Genomic DNA, 23162 nt, shown 5'->3' with positions numbered 1-23162 from the left:
ATGCTGCAAAGCCTACTCACTTTGTATGTCACAGTATATCCTCAACAAATATTTGACTAGTGTAAATGTACTGTAAAACTAGTCTTCAGTACACAGTGACATGCAGCTTTAAGAAACAGGTTTTATTTAAACATGTTAGGTGAGTTGTAAGGGTCAAAGGGCACTCTAAGTCACCTTTCTGACACATGAGATCTACAGAAGAGTGGTATGTGCAGTTTCTCAATCACCTCTGTCAAAATACTGCTGGCAGGTGTTCAGGTAAAGAGGGGACTTTGCCCCAGGTGCATTCCTGAGTCGCCCCTCAGAATTACAGCCTCTTGGTCCATGTGAGAGAACTCCTTCAGCCTGGGATGTTCAGCCTGGGAGTGGCTGACAGTTATTTCTGCTGCTGTGACTTCTCGCCACTCCTCCAAACTGTTTTCCTTACCAAACACACACACACACACACACTTTTCCAGGACTCAGTAACACAACACACACATGCAAGCTAACACATGCTAACACACACACTTAGAGCTGACGTGGGCTAAGGTCTGTGCACGGCTCCTTTTTGAACAGCTGGTATCCATCTGTGGTTGCCGTTGCTCTAGCTGCTGCTTCTTCCTGTTGATGTAGGCACTGCGGCTGCCCTGAGAGGACACAAACCGGCCCACTGCAACCCATTCATGAGCTCTGCCGCAGTCACACTCTGGGAATCAGACTTAGATAGTCTGTTAGATAGATACTAACCAGGCTTCAGCATGGATATCCTGACAGCATGGGCTGTTTCTAACCCAGCTGTGGCCCGGCTCCTCTGGGTCTTAGTTCTGGTAGTGGCCACCCTCCTGGTCTGGTTCTTCTTCTTCTGCTGCTACAGTTGGAACCGGAGATCCTCGCCTTCCCTGGAGAGGTATCTGGCAGGTAGGTGGGGCCCTCAACCCCTTACTGTGAAGTTTTAACTTTAAATATTCAGGCTTAGTTTGACAAAGAGGAACACAAAGTGGAATTTTTTTTTTCTCCAAGTCCGGTAATTGTAAATTGTTAGTGTTTCCTTTCCAAGACGGCAGTATCCACATTTTCCACAAAGTGCCAGCTCTTGTTAAATCTTCCTTCATTTTGTGGTTGTTCTGATTACTGTTTAAATGTGCTTGTACGCATGTGAGAGAATACAATGGATCTTTCATATGTTTTAGTGCAATAAAACATGTTTATTTTTAGGATGTTGCTGTGAGCAATCACAGGCATACTTTTCGGTTTAACTAAGAATGTGAAACTACACTTTAGTTGTGTGCCACACTCCAGAATGTGAGCTTATGATGTGTTACAAATGTGACATGATGTAACATAGCTCAAGCCTAAGTTACAGTGATTTGGGTCATGGTAACCTGCATGTCACTGCAAGAAATGTGCTTTTGCAATGAACCATAACCTTGTCATCTCTGTTGCACTATGGATATTTTAAAGCAACATCATGTTTAGCCCATGATGTGGGTAGTTGGAAAAAAAGGATTGTCTCACATTTTGTGTTCCTATATTGTTCTGACTAAGGTAATATTTGATTATTTTTTTTCATACAGTGATGGTGAAGCACTCCAAATCCAAAGCCCCAACTCAGGTGAGAACATCTCTCTCATAAAAGCGACTTTGTTCTGTCCGTTTTAATGAACAACTTCTTTATTTGAATTAAAAGTGCAAAGAAAAAAAGGAAAACACTTGTCATGCATAAAATTTCTGCATTACCACAATGAAGTCTTCAAAGTGCGGTCTGCTTTCTTTGATCATTCATCTTGCATCTCAGCTTGCAATGCCTCCTTCATACTTCAGAGGTCCTCATTCACTTGTCCTTTGCTCAGTTTCATACAACCAGCTAACAAGCTTGACAAGTTCATTATTACTTCTTTAGTGAGCTCAACCATATTATTTGACTGAAACCCAGCTTAGCATGAGTTCCTGAAGAAGGTCAGCAGCATTTAAATTGGTAAACTGCTTGCACATAATTGTTAAACTTTATTGGTGTGTGTGGAACTATTTCTTTAAAACCCTGTCAATAATTATGAAATAATAATTGACAACATTTTCATATTTAAAATGTTAACAAGACTAAGAGTCTCACTAACAAAGCTAACATGATGATGTATGGCAATTGTAATGTTTACCATATTCACCATGTTAGATAATGTTAGCATGCTAAGTTTCTTATTATAACAAGCAAAGTACAGCTTAGGCTGCTGGGAATGTTCGTTTTGCAGGCAAAGTTAAACGTTGAACAGTTAAAACAAACTGATGATAGCGCTAAATTAAAATTTAATGAATAACCAAAGTTAATACAATTTATCCTAAGGGGTACTAAAGTAGCTGAACATGGTCTGAACCAAATTTCATGGCAATCCAATAGTTGTTGAGACATTTCACTAAAAAAACTAAAATGTTAACCTCATGGTGGCGCTAGAAGAAAAGTCAGTGGAACACCAAAGACATGCGGATGAATCATCTCGGAACAATAAATGCCTGTACCGGATTTAGTGTCAATCCATCCAGTAGTTGTTCAGATATTTCACTCTTGACCAAATTGGCTAAAACCTTTCAGAACCTAATGTTAAGTTTTTTTCACTTGTGTAGCACTGCAGTGTTTAAACCTCTGTATCCTGTTTTTACGTTTGATGTGCTTTCTCAGTAACAGGGGGAAGTGATGCATTTAATGTTTCCAGCATGAGCAACAGTGTTCCTTCATACAGTGAATACAAGAGGAACTGGCTTTTGCTAAAGCACGAAACAAAGTGCATTGTTCTTCAAAGACATGTGAACAGCATGCAACACTGATGCATCTACTACACTTTGTGAATACAAGTCATACAGTGTGCAATACACCAATCTAATGGACCTTCTTCAGCTCTAACCCCCTCTTGTCCCATCTCGTTGTTTACATAATTCCTATGTAATCTATGTAGTGTAATATAACATCTCAACAGCTGCAGCTTTATCACGTGGAAATTCCATTACTAAGTATCCTACGTGTGGCTCATGTTATACTGAAATATCTGCAACTGTACTGGCCTCACTCAGTGTGTTTTGGCACAGTTATTCTGAGTTGGTACACAGTGGAGAAGCACTGTGCAGTCATTGTGTGTGATAAGCTTGAGAGGCTCTCTCAAATGGCTCCATGAGTGAAGCCCTTTGTCTGTTTGGCCATAACACCCAACAGAGGTCCATTTCGTCCCGCAGCAGCCAGTGTATGGACAAAGAGACATGTGAGGTCTCCGTATGGAGAACAGAGCTGCACAAAGCTACTGATGTAATTCATTGACCATAAGTTATTAGGCTGTCAGTCTCTATGTTGAATCCAAACACATATACACAAAGCTAAATACTGTATAAGCATGCATTTCCATGTTTTAGAAGAATGGGTAGCGGTTAAAGGTCAAACTGCAATCACTGTAGTGCAATAATTTCTTCAAAAGACACTTTGAGGCCGTAGAAGGGGACAATGAATATTCCCATTGTAATCTGGCGTCTTCTGGTGGTTGGAGGTTAGAGCAGAGCTGAGCGCCATTATATTTCTATGTGTCACGCTGTGGAATAGGTGAATGATTTCATTATGATTGCATGTGATTTTCTATAACAGACTGAACGAAAGGCTTGTTCATTTTTTTGACAATGGAAATGTCTCTCATGCATTTTGTTTTAATTCACAGCAAAGAGAGGTACGGTGGCCCTGAGAGCTTAACACACTGCGACTTCCAAAAACAAATTTGTGAATTTCTTTTCTCTCTATTTGCTTGTGTTGTCTTAAGATGCAGTGTGTTACGTTTTCTGCCTTAGAAAGGATAATAACTCCTTTTAAGATATGGCATGCCTAAGAACTCTTAAAGGCTCATAGCTGCATGATGATATGTAAGACAGAAGTTATTCATTCAGAAAGAAAATTATCTACTGTTCATGACTCCTCCCAAAGGATATAGAAATGATTGTAATTTGACACATAATAGACTTTACTGTATGAACATTGGCATTTACAATTGTATAGCTCATCCACTGTAATTAAAATGTGAAACTTTTTTGTAAGTCAAGTAAGAACTTACTTAACTCTCACAAGTTCCACAGTTCCCACACTATATGATATCACTTTCACGCAAAAAACTTTTTTGGTATTTTAATTCCTCTTCATGGAATTTCAGCAGCAGGAAAAACCAAACCTCATTTGTTTACCTGTCAGCACTAATCATAATCAATGGCCTCTAAATAAGGAGGCTTTTGTCGAGCTCAGTTGGTGCATGCCAGATATCGAGAGCAGAGCGCTGCTGTTTTCTCTAATTGGAGAATGGACTTTCCTTAAAGCAAAACTAAAAACTAAAAAAAGCCTTAATTTGGAAAAATTGAACTTGTGTTTTTTCTTCCTAAACTACGTTTTTTGACAGAATGGGAAAGCCTCTGAAACATGTTGTAGCTGAAAGTCAGAACTAAAACCTTTTGAATAAAAGTATGTCAGAGAGACCATTGCTTAAAGCTAACACAGTAGGGACAACTCTGTTGTGAGGATCAGGTTAATAATGACGTTAAAATAATTAAATGCACTTTGTCATTTCAGAGGAAGAAAAAGCTTAAAGAGAAGCCAGCTGCTTCTGTCCAGTCAGAGAAAGTTGTGGTGAAGGAGCCTGTGGCCCTTGGACAGGAGCCGACATGTCCAGCAGTCAGGAAAAGGAAGAGACGACCTCTTAAAGTCGGCATGGAAACTGTGACTGCAGTGAGATCACAGAAGGTGAGGAATGTTTCTCCACTGTTTCGTTTCCTGGCAGTGCAGGGCTGCATTCTCCACTGTGTTTGGTTTACTAAGTCCGTTTTGGACCTTTTAATACAATTTATTTGGATTTGAGCTGTTCTGAGGTCTAAGCTGTTGTAAACTTAAAGTGCAGAAATAATGCGTGTTGATTTTGAACACTTTTTGTTCACGCAACAACACGGAATGTGGGTACAGAAACTGCATTTTTTGCTAACTGTTGTAGTTTATTGTGGCTATGAAGGCAGTGGATGCATAACATGGATCCATAACATAACCCTTGAGCAATGTTAAAAGTTTTTTAGCAGCTTCAGCTCAAACAACAATATATTTTAGTGCACTTAGTTGTGTATTTTCTTTATTTTTTTAAAAAGAATCCTTAATGGTGATTAATAAGTACTGGACTTTTAGGAAAAAAATATGCATTCAATACCTTTTATGTATTACTTAAAATATACATTTTAATCCAGATCTGTGTCATCTTTGTGTGGGCAGTGTGTTTAGATGAACAGTGTTTAGCTCGGTGCCAATGCATGGAGCTCGGAGCAGCTGAGGTCCGCCGAGATCCGCCGGATGACGGGAGGCAATGCGGTTCTCGGCAGACCTCTGTGACGTGTCGCATCATCGGCAGACCTCAGCTGCTCTGCTCAGCTAGGAGCCACACACCGTTGATCTGCACACACTGCCCACACCACCATGACACAGAGCTGGATGTAAATCAGTAAAATATCTCTTTAAGCATCATAAAACATGAGTGCTGTCAAACGATTAAAATATTTAATTCAGATTAATCACGTTAATGTCATAGTTGACTTGCAATTAATCTCAAATTTGTATCTATTCTAAATGTACCTTGAATTCTTTTTGTCCTTTTATTTTTTCTCATTTTAATGGTCTTATCAACATAGAAAAGTGGATCGGCTTGCTATGTGCAAATGTTTTTTTTTTACTGACAACAACATTGGCATATAGCTTATTGTAGTGTTCAATTTCAAGTGTAGTATTCTCACAAGGAGCGAATAATCTCTCACACAATTTAACACTGTCCATCAATAAAAGGGTGAAAAAAATACTTTGATGAGGGGGCGGAGAATTCACATCAGCTGTGTGCTTGGCCATCCAGTGGTATTTCCGACTGGACGTGCTGCGATGATAGCTCAGTTCACAACGACAAAATTTGCAGATCACTTTGCTCTTGTCAATGGAACCAGTTGGCAACTTTCAAAAAGTAAACTTTCCATTCAGAATCTTATTGGCATCCATTTTGGGGTCTCGCGCTCGCCATCCACTCAAAACGTAACGTTACTACTCTTTGGCCGGCTCGCAAGCCCAAACAAATGTGCGTGGCATGGCTGTTGTTTTGTTTACGGTCTAGCTAGATCCGGTGTGGTGTTGTAGTTTTCCTACCGTTACTAGAAAACTAGAAAGTTTACTAAGCCAAAAAAAACGTTAATCTCGCGACAAAAACATTAAAGGCGTTAAAACGGATTTGCGTTAATAACGCGTTTAACTGACAGCACTATAAAAAAATGTGTTCCATGAACACATTTTTATCAGCAAATTAGTAATACCATAGAGTACGCAACTGGTTTTTCAAGTAGCCTATTCAAACGTGCAAACTTCAAGCAATCACCCGGAAATTATTTTTATTTATAATAAAATAGCCTTTATTGTTCACATGGCTTGTTTCCAACTGAAGGATTTACCACAGCATCCTTCACCTTCTTCTGAGCTCCACTGCTCTCTGGCTTCATAAAGCACTTGGTTGATCAGGTTGACCCTTCAGCACAATGGGTACTAAGCTGGCACAGACACTGGGATTCAGAGCTGATGGCATGCATCGTTTATGAACACAAGAATGGGCTCAGAGTGCGATTGAGCCAGCACGTCAGCTCCCCCAGCCCCCGACTCCACCGTGCCCTTTGCTTCATTCTGTAAATGGGAGAACTAATAATGTAGTAGGGCCACACAATCAAGCAATATATCATTCATGTTGTTGTTATTACATAATGGCTCAGCATGACAGTTTTTAATTTGACTCAGTACAACTTGGCCCCGTTTGGAGCGAAGAATAAACTTGAAAAACATGACGTAGAATAAACTACTCACAAGGCAAAAGAAGTTTAAATGGAACAGATTTCCTGATTAATAGTTCTGTTGATTTGCATTTTCATGACATCAAAGTGCAGACAGGTCAGCTGGCAGAAACTACACATTGAATATACAGTAGACTAATTGAATGTTGGACTGCCAGTAACCGCAGTTTTTCATATTCAAGGTTCACATGAAAACTTGAATAGTAGTTTAATGTATGGGCCAAGTCTATTTTGGAGATATCTTTGTTTTTATACATCATGAGGTCAGTGTATTTCAACCTTGATAAAAAAAATACTTAACACAAGGTCATGCTTTTTTTTATGGGATTGAGTTACTCAGTTTACTTGGAGAAGGATTTATTTGTCTTCACTTTGGATATATCAGGCTATTATACTTTAAAACAACCAACTTCAAACTTGGAATTACAAGGCTCTGCCAGGGTTAAATACATTTGTCCAAAACAGCTGGCAAAATGATTGTCAACTTTTTTTCTCTCCATTTAATCCCAAAAGATCCCTTTTAAATAATAAATATTGTTGATATAGTACTAATGACGAACTTGAGTGGGAATCTAACACCACTTCTGTCCAGAGCACATGCATATGGGTTAAAATTACACTTGATGTAAGTTAGGGTATATAATCAATATGCTTACAATCAGAGCAGCCATCTGTTTCCACTTGCAGGACAGATGCTGAGCTCAGCAGTAGTGTGCTGGCATTCTGGCATCCCGAAGGTGTGAAGTTCGAGTAGAATATGTGTGAATATAATTGATTTATGATCGTTTATTCACTCAAAATGGTAACAATAAGGAAAACAATAGCCTGATACATACTGTAGTTCTTCCACGAGCTTTACATGAAATCATTGGCACTAAGAAAAAAAAAACAGACTGAACGGTGTAACGTGTGAAGAGGTCCCTGCCTCCGCACGCTGCGATCAACCTGATCGGAGCTCACATGCGCACCGAGCATGCAATCAGATCTCTCCTCTCATCTTCACCCTAATGCGTGCCTGTTGTTTAGCGACAACTTCAACCAGCAGGGAGGCATGCAGGCGGAGGCAGCAGATTCTTCCTCTTTGCTCGCCCTGCAGCCCGGATCAGTCCAGGTCTGACCGGCTGAACATCCCGGAGCACAGTATAGCCTACTGCAGGACGCAGGCGCGACCCTCGCTGCGGCTGAGGATGATGCTTCTCTAAGTTTGAGATTGACCTAACTGGGACGAATTCGCCGACGGCACCACTGCAAGAAACATATTTTTGCGATTGTACATCTGGGACCAAACACAGCTGTCATCATGGATATTTTTAGCGTGAGTAAACCTACAGATAGGCCTACAGATTATCCATAATTCATGTTTTGCCGCATCGCCGACGCTGGTAATCACATGATTTAGTGGCACTGAAAAAACCCTCCAGGTTAGAAAAAGAAAATCCGAGCTATCTCCACTATAAGAACATGCGATTTTAATTTTTTTTGGTGCATATTCTAAACCTGCCAAACAGCAGGAGAACCTCTCAGGTCTCTCATCACTGCAGCCTGCAGGTCAAATATTTCATGTGTGACGACGATGCAGTGCAGCTCTTTTTGGGAAGTATCCAGACTTGACAGCTTTATCTGTCAAGTGATGATCAACATATCCACTCTTAATGAAGTTCATCCCAGTTTTAAGGGGAGAAGACATAGAGAGAGAGAGAGCAAAAAAGAGAGAGAGAGAGAGGAGTGTGTCAGTGTGATTCAACCACTGTTCATACCACCACACACCACATAACTTTCTTCCATTTGTCCTGAGAGTTTCAGGAGCATACTATCTACACCTCCTCAGGGTTGCCTGGTAACTATGGACCAACCTGAGGTTTTCAGGTTGCTTGGGTGAAGGCCACACAAGAAAGCAAAGCAGTCTAAATAGTACTGGGTAAGAGACAGAAGGTGAGGAGTAATAATGTCATTAGAGATGTTTATTAGGTGTACTATTAGGTCAAAGCAGTAGATGATTGCTCAGTACTGAATAGATCAAGAATCTGCACAGTGATGATTAATTTACAGATTGCCTTAAACAGGAAAAGGACTCACACTTTGCTGCCTGACTAAAGGATTATGTATATTAAGGCTAAATGTGATCACTTTCTGTGGTGCCTGAATGCAATCTTAAAATATCTCCTCTGCTGTGCATAGGGGTTATTATATATATATATATATATATATATATATATATATATATATATATATATTTGTATATTATAAGATATGAATGTTTAACATGGCTCCCTTACTGTAGCCTTAGCCATTAAAACAACCCAGTCTGCATTTTTGTAAAGTTTTTGTACAATATCTTGTATTGTATAGACTAAATCCTAGAAGTCAAGGTGAACCCAAGCACCAGTATTAGCTGACAAATAGTGGTTACGTAAATGCACGTGTGTCCAATAAAATCCGTCATTGAACTGCCACAGGAAAGTACAAAGGGTTACTGCTCTACTTTCACAGGCAAACACTGTTATTGGTTTGTCCACTACATATTGAGGTGTGTCATGATGAGCTGACTGGCAAAACACACGTTTTCCTGAAAAGCAAACTCCCGTACAGGTGAGGTAATATAATGTGTCATGTGCAAATGTTCTTTATCATTTTTTTGCCAGACTGACACCATATATATGTATATACAGTATATAATAACAATATAAGAAGTAAACAATGTTGCAGTAGGCTACTGCAGTTGAAACAACAAGCAGCCATCTCAAAATAGAATTTAGCTCAATCATAACCTGAATGTGAACTGTATTGGATGCACTATAGACAATACTCTGTCTTGGGACTTTTGGTCCTGTCTGCTCCTGTCCAATCAGAGAGACTGTGGCAGTGCAGCCAGCGCCCCTGTGGGGAGCATCCTCATGGTGCTGGATGGTGACTCAGCTGAAAAGGAAGCTGGGAGCGTGGTGACGTTGTAGAGTGCATCAGCAGCACCTGCCCTGCTCCTCCCAGCAGCTCTCTAAATGTTTCAGGCCTGGAGGCTTTTGGGGAAAAACAGTTCTTCAGATGGCAGTCAGAGCACTGGGCAACACTGAGCTTGTGTCCTGGTTACTGCACATTAGGTCTAAATATAGACGCTCCAATTATGGCTGGCCAATCGTAATATTATATGATTGTGTAATATTAATCTAAACTACTAATTTTATATTATTGCCCAGTCCTGCTCCAGAATATTGTTTTAATTACTGACATACAGCCTCAATATAACATGTTTTATTTGGAAATTACTGAGGAAAAAGTGTGGGTCATATTATATCTGAGGACTAGATTATTGCATTCACAACTGCTCAAAGTTTATTATTAATGGATAAGGACACCTGTGTTTACCACAGGTTACTTAATGTTGGCTTAATTGAGCATTGCATTATGGGTTTTTATGTTAAGCTAGCGATTTCATACCAAACAGTCAACCGGTATTTAGCCCCAAAGTTTCTAGATTGGGCCCATTTAATTTTAACGTTATAATTCTTGCTGCCACGAGGGGCATTTAATACTAGCTATTAGCCGAGTCCTAACGACGTTTCCGAAAATTTGACTCTATTAGTCTATTAATCTAATTTTGACTCTCTGGCGGGCAATAAATGTGTCACAGAAAGTCATGCTAGATGGTAGGTTGGCTAGCTAGCTAAGTCCTCAAAGACAGCTATCGCTAATTACCGGTAAAGTTCGTAGTTATAGCTATAGATAAAGTTAACGTTAGCTAACTAGCTAACAATGTCAAATGGGTAGCTCAAACCAAGCAATCTGATTAATTCACTGCCGTGATATAATTGAATTACATTAGTTAAAGGACTCTGGTTATTATATCACGTCACGGCTATGGTCCTAAAACTGACTGCTTACAAAAACTTGAGGGGAGAGGGTGTGAGGAACGGGACTAAAAAACCGAGGAAGGGAATGCATTTCCGTCATTTTGCTAACAAGGGGAATATACCCCCATACCCCATCTCAAGTCGCCTGCTTTCTCTCTCACTCTCTCTTTGAGATTTTTTGACCCCCCATGCCTATTCTTGTCTTATCACTATGTCCATCCAGACCATGGAGGAGGTGAAGGACAAGCCCAAGAGGAGGCCTCTAGTCAGGGCTGCGTCAGAGGAGAGCTCCAGTGATCTGAGTTCAGTAATGTACTCTCCATCCCCTGGAGACACGCTGCCCTGGAACCTGCCCAAACACCATCGCATGAAGCGCTCCAAGTCAGCCTCAGGAGATGTGCTGGACCCAGCAGAGAGAGCTGTCATCCGCATCGCAGGTACAATGTTCACATTCATAAGGAAAATAAAGGTAGAAATTGTCTGTGAGGGGGGATTTTGAGTTCTGCCCACTCTTTGTCTTTATGCTGTAACACTGTTGCCATCACCGTCTGTTAATGCTGATACTCATGTAGTATTTTATGTGGAAGCTTACCTCTCAACAGTCAATCTGTTGACTGTGAAATATCATTTGGGGGCAGCTTTGCAATAATTGTTTGATCCGTGGTCCAAACTGTGGCTGCTTGCATGTTGTGCAATTGTCATCTGCTGTCATATCAGCGGTTTTCTATAATGTGCACTTCAAGCTGGAAGCTGAAGTATTCTGTCTATACTGCCAGCTATTGACTCTCTGCTTTACTTGACTAATCTGAGGATTTTTTTTTGCCTATATGCTGTCAGTTATTCAGTTTTTTGTTCTTGGTAAAACCAGTAAAATAGTATGCTGTAATGCTGCTAGCTGTTGTTTTGTGTGTTTGGGTTAGGGATGCAGTACACATCACTGTTGTCTATTGCACAGCCCATTCATATAATTAATCCCCTGTAATGTTGGCTTCATGGATTTTGTCACAAACAAATGACAGTCTCATTCACATTTTCTCTGCACACATTGTATTCAGCCAAGCATTTCAGACATATTTACTCAAAATAATGTGTTTATGTGACAGCTTGTTTACTATTCTTAATTACAGTACATGCAAACTGTCATGTTATGCAGTAAACACCTGAACCCAAAACAAAAACATGGTGAATCTTAAAAGTACCGCTTCAATCCTAATTATGCTTTTAAACAAAAGTTTGACTCAGGTACATTCAAAAAAAGACCGTAGGTTACATTTTGGCAAGGGTTACACTTTAAACTTGTATCAATTTACAGCACAACAACATTTCTTAAGAAGATATTTTCTAATTCAAAAACCATGGATTTTAGGGAATTTTGCTACAGATATACATATAACTATCTGCTGCACAGCTTACGTGTATGCTGCTGCTGCTTATTAGGTCTATTTTTGGGTTTAGCTCTATCAATCGGAATTCACTAGACAAGGTATTACCTTACATGTCAAGATCGTCGCCTTCAAATTGGAACACATACATTACCTCAGAGACTCATGTAGGCAGTTGAAAGAGATATATTGCTTAACAACATTATTAACATCTCCTATTAGGCTCATCTATTTCCCATGGGGGGTTTCAGGCTGCATGGAGGTTCTGCAGCTCCTTCACCTCTATTAAGTGTGTTAACACTGAGGCAGAGCTCAGAAGATGTGACTTGCTGTCTTAGCACTTCCTGTGGTGGGTGTTGAGTCCATACTGTCTCTTCTGGCCATAAACGGCACACCAACTCGTTCTCCCCCCTCCCTGGTCGCCTCTGATATTGATTTGGTGGGGTGGGGTACTGCAGCAGGGTTGTGTGACTGGTTGTTGTTGTTTCTGCACACACAATAGCAACAGCAGAATTGTAGGACTCCAAGTTCTCCGGCAGAGCTGGTTGACGAGCTAGAGTTTTGGGAGATAGTGGGTTATCTGGTTAATTTAGGTCTGAAGTTTTACATTTTTACTTTCATGTCCTTTTAATAACTTATCGTAATGCCTATACGTGAGCAGGATGCTAGGGTCCAATGAAATATATTAGAAAACGGCAACTGTACCAATGTTGTCTCATTGGATTGCTGTCATAATGGCCCTGGCCCAATTTATTAGCCCTGTGAGACACATGAATACAAGGCCAGAGCTGCAGCCTTATCTGACAACAAATGGAGACAGGACTATTTGTTATCAAGCTGCAGACTGTTTGAGAGGCAGACAGTGTGGGCTGATACTAATAGGATGTCAGTATGACTGTATTAAGCTTGATAGTTGCTCTGCTGTCATCCTTACAAAGTGTGATAAAAAACACAATACAGTGCTGTTGAAAGAAATGAAAAAAAAAACTGTCATAGAATACACAGGTCACCAAAATTGTAAAGAGGAGAGGAGTGAAAGATCCTGGTTTAGCATGTCCTGTGTTGTCATAGTCATGGCTCATAACCATCACCAGGGGGCAGATAGGCCTAAAATAATTAAATGAAAGTGTAAGGGAGTTATTTGCTGGACCTATGAAGTGCTTCATCATTGGTCTTGGTCAACTAGACACATATAAAAACATCTCTTATTACAAAGGACTGACAATGCATAGCCCAGAAAACTGAAATCAACTGGAAAAACACACCAGTTGAAATGTGTTGTACAAATGCAACATTATCATCAGCCAAAAGTATAAATTAGTAGTATTTAATCCATATTTGTGTATACCTTAATGGGTAACTCTTTCCCAGTAGCTTTTTTTTTGCATGACGTAATCCAGGGAATGATTATAGCTGCATTCAAATCTCAAAAAAGTTAAAGTTATTAGCCATGCTAGCATCACAACTCTAAGGATGACGATGTGGGTCTGTCAGTTGGTCCTTGAATTGTTTAGATGTACAGCTCAGCTTCTTACTTCTTCATAGTTTCTTACTTTTTTGTTATGTTTTCAAGGAACACCGTCAAGTCTAGAAAAAGTCAAAGCTCTGCTCGTAACAGATTGAGATAAATAATTCCTAACTGCTTCCAATGTGGGATTTTGAGCAGTGTTTGTCAGAATATTGAATTGGGGATCTATTATTAATTTTTACATTTAAAAAATATCTTTGGTACTCTTGGGCAGCTGGAAGTGAAAAGTTTATTTTTGCCTGTTTTTCATGCAATTGTGTTTTTTCCTATGACTCACTGACTGTTTCTTTTCCTGAGGCTTGTCCTGTCACTTCCCCTAAGTAGTTTCCAAATGTTGAAGACTGCCTTTGTACTTCCAGTGTTAACAGATAATGCACCAGTGTTAACAGATAATTCACCAGTGTTAACAGATAATTCACCAGTGTTAACAGATAATTCACCAGTGTTAACAGATAATGCACCAGTGTTAACAGATAATTCACCAGTGTTAACAGATAATGCACCAGTGTTAACAGATAATGCATACCTATTTTAAAGTGAGGGGAAAGGTATCTTACAGTGAAATGCTTTATAGTAGTACTGTGATCAGACTCATGCTCAGGGGTGGCAGTAGCTCAGTCCGTAGGGAGTTGGGCTGGAGAGATGCCAGTTTACCTCCTGGGTGCTGCCAGGTGCTCTTGAGCAAGGCACCGTAGCCCCCCCCAACCGGGCGCCGTTCCAGCACTGGCAGCTCATTCACTCTGACATCTCTTCATTTGTGCATGAAGGGGTCCTGAGCGTGTGTGTGTGTATATTTCAGGCCTGTGTGTAGTGATTTATAACAAAACAGAGTGTAAATGGTAATTTCACCACTGGGGATCAATAAACAGTGTAAATTATGAACCAGGACAGAGTGGTTTGTGCGTTATACATGCTGGACACTAGAGGGCAGTATCTAAAGATAAAGTTCAGTGGAGTGTGTCTTCATGGTCTTTACTCACTGCCCAGTGTTGCTGCTCACAGTATATATATCTTCTTTCATGAACCATTCATTTGCTTTCACATTGTGATAATTTGTATACATTTTATATATGTAGTGTTATAGAACTTTTATTTTAACTTTTTTATTATTATTTTTTAACTATTTATTTTTAGAAATTAAAAATACAAAACAAAACATCTGCATGCATACGCTCTAATGGATTAGATCACTGAAGAGGTTAAAGACGTCTGTTGTCACAGGAACATTAATTACTGAGATTGTTGGAACAGTAATGCAAATGGGATCACTGTAATAAATAACTTAGGAACAAATTATTCTTACACTGACTATATTTCAACCTGTGATTTATTTTCAGGCTACCAACTTGAACCAGGGAATGTCTTACAAATACAAATCAGTGGATACACAAAACAACAGTCAATGAATAGTGATGGGATGGTCGTATCCTCCCTTAGATGGGTTGTTGTTTTCTTTTTTCTAGCAGAAAACATAAATTAGTTGCACAGCCGGGGCAGAGAGTGTTCACTGTGGTGATGTGTGGGAGGGCTGGTTGGCAATGCGGTCAGTCACTCGAGCCAAAGTCAGACAGACACAAAGAGAGACAAAAGTGAGAGTTTCACTGTCCACTGGCCAGTGATGAGAAAGCAGTAAGATGTTTTTTTCACAACCATACTGTGGCGGAAAGAGATTTGTACATTTTACCTATCAAAAAGCAATTTTAGAGCCAACTTGTTCTGTATGCTGCAGAAAGAAGTCAAGGAATAAATCATTGTCAGCCCTCAGTTTTAAATTGGTAATCTCTAGGACCTTCATTGTTTTACTTTGGTGATTTCTTTAGAACTGTGCTGTTGTTTATGTGGTGGCACTGCACTTCCCAGAGTTGACTTGTCAAACTGTTTTGTCAGCGACAGTGTTTTTCTTGATTTTCTGTCGATGCAGTTTGACTTTCTCTGGTGGCTCTCTTTTCTCTGACTTTTTTATGGCTGCTGGCACGTAGACTGCAAGGTTGTCTGCCTTTTACTGACAAAAACAAGCCACTGTTGTTACTTCTATCTAACTTTAGGCCTATTTAAAACGTGATATTTGAGTTACACTCTTTAGGCGGCACATGGAACTGTGATGATATTCATAATCATAACTTATAACGCTTTGTTATCAGATTGCTTTTTTCTGTCAAATCAAATCAAGCGCTTCTGTTCATATGTGTCTATAAAAGACAGTTTGAAAAGTCCAATAACGCATGTTTGTTAAACTTCCCAAAGATTAGTAAATAATGATCATTTTCAACAACATAATCATAATTTTAGCCATTATCTTGTGTTCCCACTGTATTTCTGCTATTTATTTATTTTTGGTCTGTAAAACTCTAAAAGATCTGTTTATCAGGAAAATCAAATGTTTATACTATAAACAGTGAGAATTAGTTTAGTGTGTATTAGATTCAGTGAAAAGTCTGAATATATAGATTTGTTCATTGTTTATTTGTATGCATATCAGTGATTGATGGCGTTTTAAAAACCTCCACTGAACACGCTGTAGGTGCGTGGAGTCCTTATCACGTTTAGGTCATAACTCACTGGTTGAAAAACACTGCACTTGGTTGGCTGGCTCAAAGTTGACACGCTGTGCTTGACTAATCGAGTGATTTAGGGTGTTGAAATACTTTTCACATTGCTGAAATGAAGGATTTATTTATGGACATTTTGCAATTTGCAGTTTTATGCTGATGAAATTCTAAATCTTTCTGATAGCTGAGTAAACAAAAATTCCCAGCTGTATGAGAAAGTGATAACACACCCATATGTGCTCAGCTTGTGAGGATATCTGCACTAGTCTGTTGCTTTTAACAGGGAGAGTTACTATACTGACTGGTTTGACTTTAATGGTGCAAATACTGTATATATTATCAAACTTTGTTATAATTTGTAGAGCTGCAAAGATTAATCAATAATCAATTAGTTGTCAAGTATTAAGTGGATTGCCAACCATTTTGACAATTGATTAATCATTTTGAGTACAAATCGTGTGATTCCTAGTATGATAACAGTATGACAGTAAACCAACTCTATATTTCAGTTATGGACAAAACAAGACATTTGTCTTTTTTTATACCATACAACTAATCGATTAATCGAGAAAATAATCGAGATATAAACGACTGAAGATAATCAGAAGCCAAGATAATTCGTTGAACGAGTAGACATTTTTCAGAGAAGCTGTATCGCTCAAACAGATGCAAACGCATAATACCACATCTAAAAACACACATTATGAGATGACATTGGCATGATATTTAACGCTTTGAACCTATCAACAAATAAGCCAGTCTTTTTCTGGCATTTCTTATTGTGTTTAGAAAATTCATGCACCAACTGTCAAGTAAGTACTCGCTGCATAATAAGACTTTGTCATGGCACAAATTGTTACATGCAGTGATGGCTGAATGAAGGCTGAATTCCGCTGCTTCAGTCTCAGGGTCCTGGTATCATGGCACACTGTCACGGTCATTCATGTTATTTGTTCCATCTGTGCTTTTCCTGTTATTGCAAGTCTGATATCACTCCCTTCTTACTCCTTTCTACTCACTCACAATACACACTCAATAGATTACTCCATAATGAGTAGTAAGCTGTAATTTTGAATACTTCCACGTCATCAATCTTTTCCACCATCACAGTAGTTGTAATTTCATATCAAGGGTTAATCATTGCACTGGTGGTCAATACATTGTCTGAAAGTTAATATAGTGCATACTGTCTGCTGTAAAAATGGTCTGTCTGACATAGATATTAATCTCAAAGCCGCAATAAGAAAATTAATTATTTAAGAAACGTAAAAATCGTATGTGGCTTAAACACGCCACCCTTTGTTGAAATAGGGCTTATCAATGTCTCCGCTAGCTGTTCGGTAGGTGGGCCAGCGTATTTGTTGTCTAAGTGCATGCATGGTTTTAGTTCGGTGCAACAACAGCCAATCATATTAAAACGAGACGATTTCCTAGGCAGATATTGACTTGGGACAGTGCTTCGGCTGTGCTTCCAGTCTCTATATTCTGCCTAGGAAATCTTCTAGTCTTAATCTGCATAGCTATTTGTACTCACTGTGACTACGTAGGCCACAAGAAGTTATTAGGTTTTTTTTTTTTTTTGTTGACTCACTTTTACTCACAACATGCTAACCGGCAACATAGAATTCCATTCCCTACGCTAAGCTAACTAGCAGCGGCGCTGCTGGTGTTGCACCGGACTAAAGCAATGCATGCACTGAGACAATATATGCGTTGGCCCCCCTATCTCCAGCTAAGGGAGACAGTGATAAACCCTATTTCAACAAACGGTGGCGTGTTCCTTTAACCATCAATAAATATGCCTTACCATCCATGATAATGTGATAGTATATTATTGTTGATAATTTAATAACTTAATTGGAAAAGCCTGCAAAGAATCCAAAGACAGTTTCTATACTTGATTCACAATACATTTCCTAAGATCTTTTCCTCCAAAATGTTCCTGTCTGGCCACTTCCTTGTAGGAAGAGCCAAGTGGAACTTTAGTTTTTCTTGGCATCCCGGTGTACTATTGTCTGCGCTTTATATGAGAGGGTCTGTGATCTCTCAGAATGTAATAGTAGATCTGTGTACTGTGTTCTTAGCGTTCACACTGCTTGAAGTGCAGGGCCTAAGAATTGGACTTCATGCTGTATCTTGCACTGTATATTGCAAGAACCAGATTCATTTTGTGTTTGCCACGGCTAAATCAGAGCAGGGCTATCAAAGTTGATGGAAATTGTCCAATTTAAAAGGATCATCCGTTTATTATATTTTGGCTTATGAATGGTACTGCATATAAGGAGCAGGTATTATGAAGTCATCATTTGATGTGACGTTTGAGTGTTCATTTTTGGGGAAACTGAAAGACTTAGAAGGAATTAGAAGTTCTGTCTTAAAGTTTCAGCTCTAGCTTGCTTTGCTGTGGTTGTAATTTTCACACATATTGTTTATCCTTCAGCTGTGTGATACATCACCGATCCAGTGTTCAGTCCTGTACTGAAGAGGTGTGCTCCTCTGGCATTAAAACTTTAAAATCTGTCGTCATTCAGTTTTTGGGAATATGACGTGACTGAGGAGAACCATGTAAGTGTTGTGGGAGGTATTTAATTTTAATCTTTTTTTTCTCCTTTTTTTTAAAGCTGTGAATTTCACAGGATCCACTTGACTGGTGTTGCCCTAGTTTCTCCATCAGCAGGAACTCAAATAACTCCACGCAGCTCCGTCATTTGTTTTTTCATCGAGGTAGCCATGTGTGTCTCTCTATCTGGGGTGGAGTTGCCCTGTGTGGTGTGTGTGTGGGATCTGCTGGTTTGCCTCATCTGGTATCTATCTTTGTGCTGTATGTTTGCTCTGTGCCTTTAAGAGGAGGGTCTGATGTGTGTGTGGGTATTTCTCAAGCTGAGGAGGGGAGTGGTGGTGGTGGTCTGGAATGAAACCTACAGCTTTAGAGGGAATACTGTGACTAAGTGTGGGTGAGAAAGAAGGTGGGGACAGACAGAAAGGTGGACATACAGCCAGGAAGGCTTTTATAAGAACTGAGAGAACAGTACTCAAAGAGGCTTGAACAGTGCCAGCGGGAAGTTTAAAAGAAAGTTTGAAGAGAGAGGAAGGTGCCCTAACTCCGACTCAGTATCAGCCAGGCCATGTCCATGCCCATGTTTGACCCAGGTCAGCGGCTGTCAGAGGAGCAGGACTATGTGCAAGCCTATGAGAACGTCAGAGAAAAGTATAAAGGTAACAACACCCCCCTCTTTTTTTCTTTAACGGCTTTCACTGTACATAAATCATATGATGTTGACAGCATGTATGAATGGGAGGTTTGGTGTGAAGGAGTGCATGCACCAGTGAATATAGTACACCAGCATTAATTGGTTTCATATTGATTAGGACAGATGTACTTTGGGTCAAGAGGCCTCTCTGTGGGATGTAGAAACAGGAAGCATATTCTACTGTAGAAATTACACCTGTCAAAGTGAATCCTTTTGCATAGAGTTGCTGGACAAACGTCATAATGCCAGCCTCAAATCCTAGTTGTTAATATAGCTGGAGACTAGGGATCGACCTAGTTTTGAAGGTTGTTACAGATTATTATTAATTAATGAAACCGATAACGGATATTTGGAAAATTAAAAATGAAAGTCAAAATTAATATTTTGGAATTTTACAAACTGTTACACAAAACTTAGTTTTAATACTTTAAGCAATTATTTAATACATTAGAAACTTTAAACATAATACAGTAAAAGAAAGTCAGAAGGTCAGAGTGTTGTGGGCGGGACATGAAGTCTGATTCAGTCGTGAGTGAAACCGAAGCAGAGGGACAGACACAGAGCTGTAGCCAAGCCAAAGTAGCACATTTTTTAAATAATTAACGTTATTGGTTATCAGGCAAATAAAATGGTAGATCTGCAAACTGCCAAAAAATGAGCTGATAATCATCCAGAGACGATAATTGGTCTATCTTTACTAGAGGCTGGTGGAAGTAATTCCTAGCAGTGACACTTCATTCATTTAAAATTTACAACTACTGTATGTCTTCCTCTGTGGTAATTTCTGAGAACTTTAAGGAAATATGTCTCTCTGAGATGCAGGAGGCTGATCTGTGGCCTTCAGGTTGAGGAATTAAATATGAATATAACACAAAGGAGTCCTAGTCTGTGTCCTCTTCTCTGACATGGCAGCCTCCTTTGCATACAGGGGAATCCCTGGGCAATGTGGGCGGACAGATGAGACATTTGGACCTTGGTTGAACGCTTGAAAACAGGTCCAAAAATGCAACATCAGTGAAAAGCCAACAGGACTGCATATTAGACATTCACATGATTATGTCTGGGTAAACACTGCCAATACTTGATAGTGTTTTTCATTTCAGAAAGTGAACACAGGAAGCTGGATGAACCTCAAGATGTTCCTGCAGCTCATTTGCTTACTTGATTCACGAGTCTGAATTTGACCAATGCAAAACCTAGGAGGGAATCATGACCTCTGTGCTGCAAGAAGCCACATGTTGAATAGTTAAAATGTTGCTTTGGAGCCCTAAACAAAAGTTGTCATTAAATGTCCAAATTCAATTATAAGAGCCTTACATATATGATGTACAATTATGGTACATGCATGTTGTTAAGTCTGTATCTCGCTCTTGTTTAGTTTGAAATTCATTTAAAATCAGAACTGTGTTTGCACTAGGGGTGGGGAAAAAATCAATACATCACTGTATCACGATATTTTCCTTAGCAATACTGTGCCGTTACACGGAAACAGTATCAATCTTTTTGAATAAATTGCACAAGAACTTTTGACATTAACATTTTTCAGGAATAAAATTGAGGTGAGATGAACAAACAGAGAAATGTATCTTTTTAGATAAAACTGATATTAGAGGATGCAAAATAAAGTTGTTAAAGGGTAATGACTTACAATAGATCGCAGAATATTGCACTGTGTTTAAAATCGCAATAATATGGTATTGTGACATAAGTATTGTGATAATATTGTATTGTGGGTCCTCTGCTGATTCCCACCCCCAGTTTGCACATCTTGACGTCCTGACTATGTTGCTTTTTGCACCAACATTACCTATTTTAGTTCACTTTTTTAATTGTTTTAATTTAATTTAATTTTGATTTATTTAATTGTATCAAAAATGCTTTACACATGGAATAAAGACATTAAATACAATTAAAGATAAAAACACAAAGTCCAGGACCAATTTCTATAGTGGTCCTCAACACATAACATCAGGACAAAACACTTACAGAGTGTCAATCAACATAAAACATTTTTCTTAAATAAATTAAAAATAAAAACAGAAACTGACACCTTTTTCTATTCCGCAACCCTCTCTAGTAAACAGTCCTTGATTCTTCTTTTTGAAAGAGTTCATGCTCGGAATGACTTTAATTTGCCGGTCTAACTTGTTCAACTGCCCCATATGGGCAAAGGTTCCTTTCCCTAACACTGTCTTAAATGTATAAGGACACAGGTCGTATATGCTGCCACAAGTGTAAATATTGTTTGTGTCCTTTACCTTAGCAATAAGACACAACACAAAAATTGTGTCACTACCAAACAATGTTTCTGGATCATGGTCAGCTATGACATAATAACATGAGACTCAACAGGGAGCGAGTTGAGCTCAAATTATGACCTACCTATATGAGACCTATGGCCCAACTCCAGAATTACTCTTATTAGTTTATTCTGTGCTGTTTGCCGCGTACCTTTAAGTCAGTTTGTTAGGCCTTCAAACCAGGAAGTACATACAAACAAAAAATTATTTAAAATTAGGCGTTGGCAAAAATGATCATTGTTACCTATCTAAAAATTTCCAGTTTCTGGCTAAAGACTTTGTGAGCCCAGTGACTTTACTCAGAATATTGTTAGCTTTATTCCTGCCATCCAAGTTGTTTTCTAGGATGCAACACAGGTATTTTATTGACGCTTTTGCACTGACCACAACATTATTCAAAATAACCCTAAATTCTGAGCATCTATTCAACCTGTATTTTGAGCCGAACAACTGTCTAAGATAGCATAGAGCTAAGGGTACTCTCTAGAGTGGATTGTTGTTTATGAGACATTAAAAGTGCAGAGTCATCAGCGTACAGAAATAGTTTACATGAACAAGAGTCTACCATGTCATTAATGTATGTTAAAAATAAGGACGTCTGAGAATGCTTCCTTGTGGAACACCGCATTCAACTACATTAAGGTTTGACAGCACTCCCCCTAAGATCACCAAGTTGAGACTTATAGCAACATCTGGAGGCAGTTTGTGCTAGGACAGGGAAAGCTGGGCTCTCTTACTCCACCTGCCATCTATATACAGTAGGAGATAAGTGAAGAAGCAACTCTCTTCTTGTGGAGCCACCAGTAGTTTGTACTGTGCAGGCCCTATAGTGTCTCTGTGTGTAACTGTATTAAAGCAAGGCATTGATGCATAGAAACAGCATGGGTGTTCATCAAAATCTCGATCTCTCTTAATCTCTTAAAAATAGATTAGAAATCAAAGCAGAAATTATAACCTTGGGCACAATTTCCACCCCACGTTCAACAGGCTACCAGTAAGGACAAATTGACCTAGTCTTGTTGTCTATGTTGGGAACAAAATGTTATAACAATAACAGTCTAGTCATTTTCTTCCCATGCGGTTGCCTACTGTGCATGTCAATGTGGGCAGCCTTCCTGCTGTGTAGTTCTGGCACCAGTCTGGTGCTCCACGCCCCTGTCAAAACCTCCAGTCCCTCTGCCAAGACTTCACTTCCTGTGACTCTTTCTTGTTTTATTTAGAATTTTATTTATTTATAAGTTAGATTATTTTGTAGGCATTTTCAACCTTTATTTGACAGGACAGCAGAATACATGAAAGGGTAGAGAGGGGGGAATGACATTAAGCAAAGAGCCGCAGGTCGGAGTTGAACCTGGGCTTGCTGCGTTGAGGAGTAAACCTCTATACACTCACCGGCCACTTTATTAGGTACACCTGTCCAACTGCTCGTTAACACTTAATTTCTAAGCAGCCAATCAC

General features: G+C 39.3%; 1 protein-coding gene across 11 annotated transcripts in view; it reads left to right on the top strand.

Annotated features, from left to right (window-relative positions):
- The first annotated feature begins 725 nt into the window (after window positions 1–725).
- pleca (plectin a) overlaps window positions 726–23162 on the top strand; it is a 102016-nt gene continuing 79579 nt past the window's right edge. For 5 of the 11 annotated variants that reach the window (XM_034892245.1, XM_034892244.1, XM_034892243.1 and 2 more), the window contains exons 1-4: window positions 726–900; window positions 1557–1594; window positions 4565–4735; window positions 10918–11131. In XM_034892245.1, coding sequence (XP_034748136.1) covers window positions 741–900; window positions 1557–1594; window positions 4565–4735; window positions 10918–11131 — 583 coding nt within the window. In that variant the 5' untranslated portion in view covers window positions 726–740. Of the gene's footprint in view, window positions 901–1556; window positions 1595–4564; window positions 4736–7809; window positions 8165–10917; window positions 11132–19057; window positions 19370–23162 lie in introns of those variants that run through there. The other 6 variants (XM_034892264.1, XM_034892257.1, XM_034892260.1 and 3 more) reach the window with 3 other exon arrangements.

This window comes from Etheostoma cragini, chromosome 14 (assembly GCF_013103735.1).
Source record: "Etheostoma cragini isolate CJK2018 chromosome 14, CSU_Ecrag_1.0, whole genome shotgun sequence".
In the NCBI taxonomy this organism is placed as follows: Eukaryota; Metazoa; Chordata; class Actinopteri; order Perciformes; family Percidae; genus Etheostoma; species Etheostoma cragini.
Note: the sequence above shows the minus strand (reverse complement) of the source record. Positions and strands in the feature narration are given on the sequence as shown.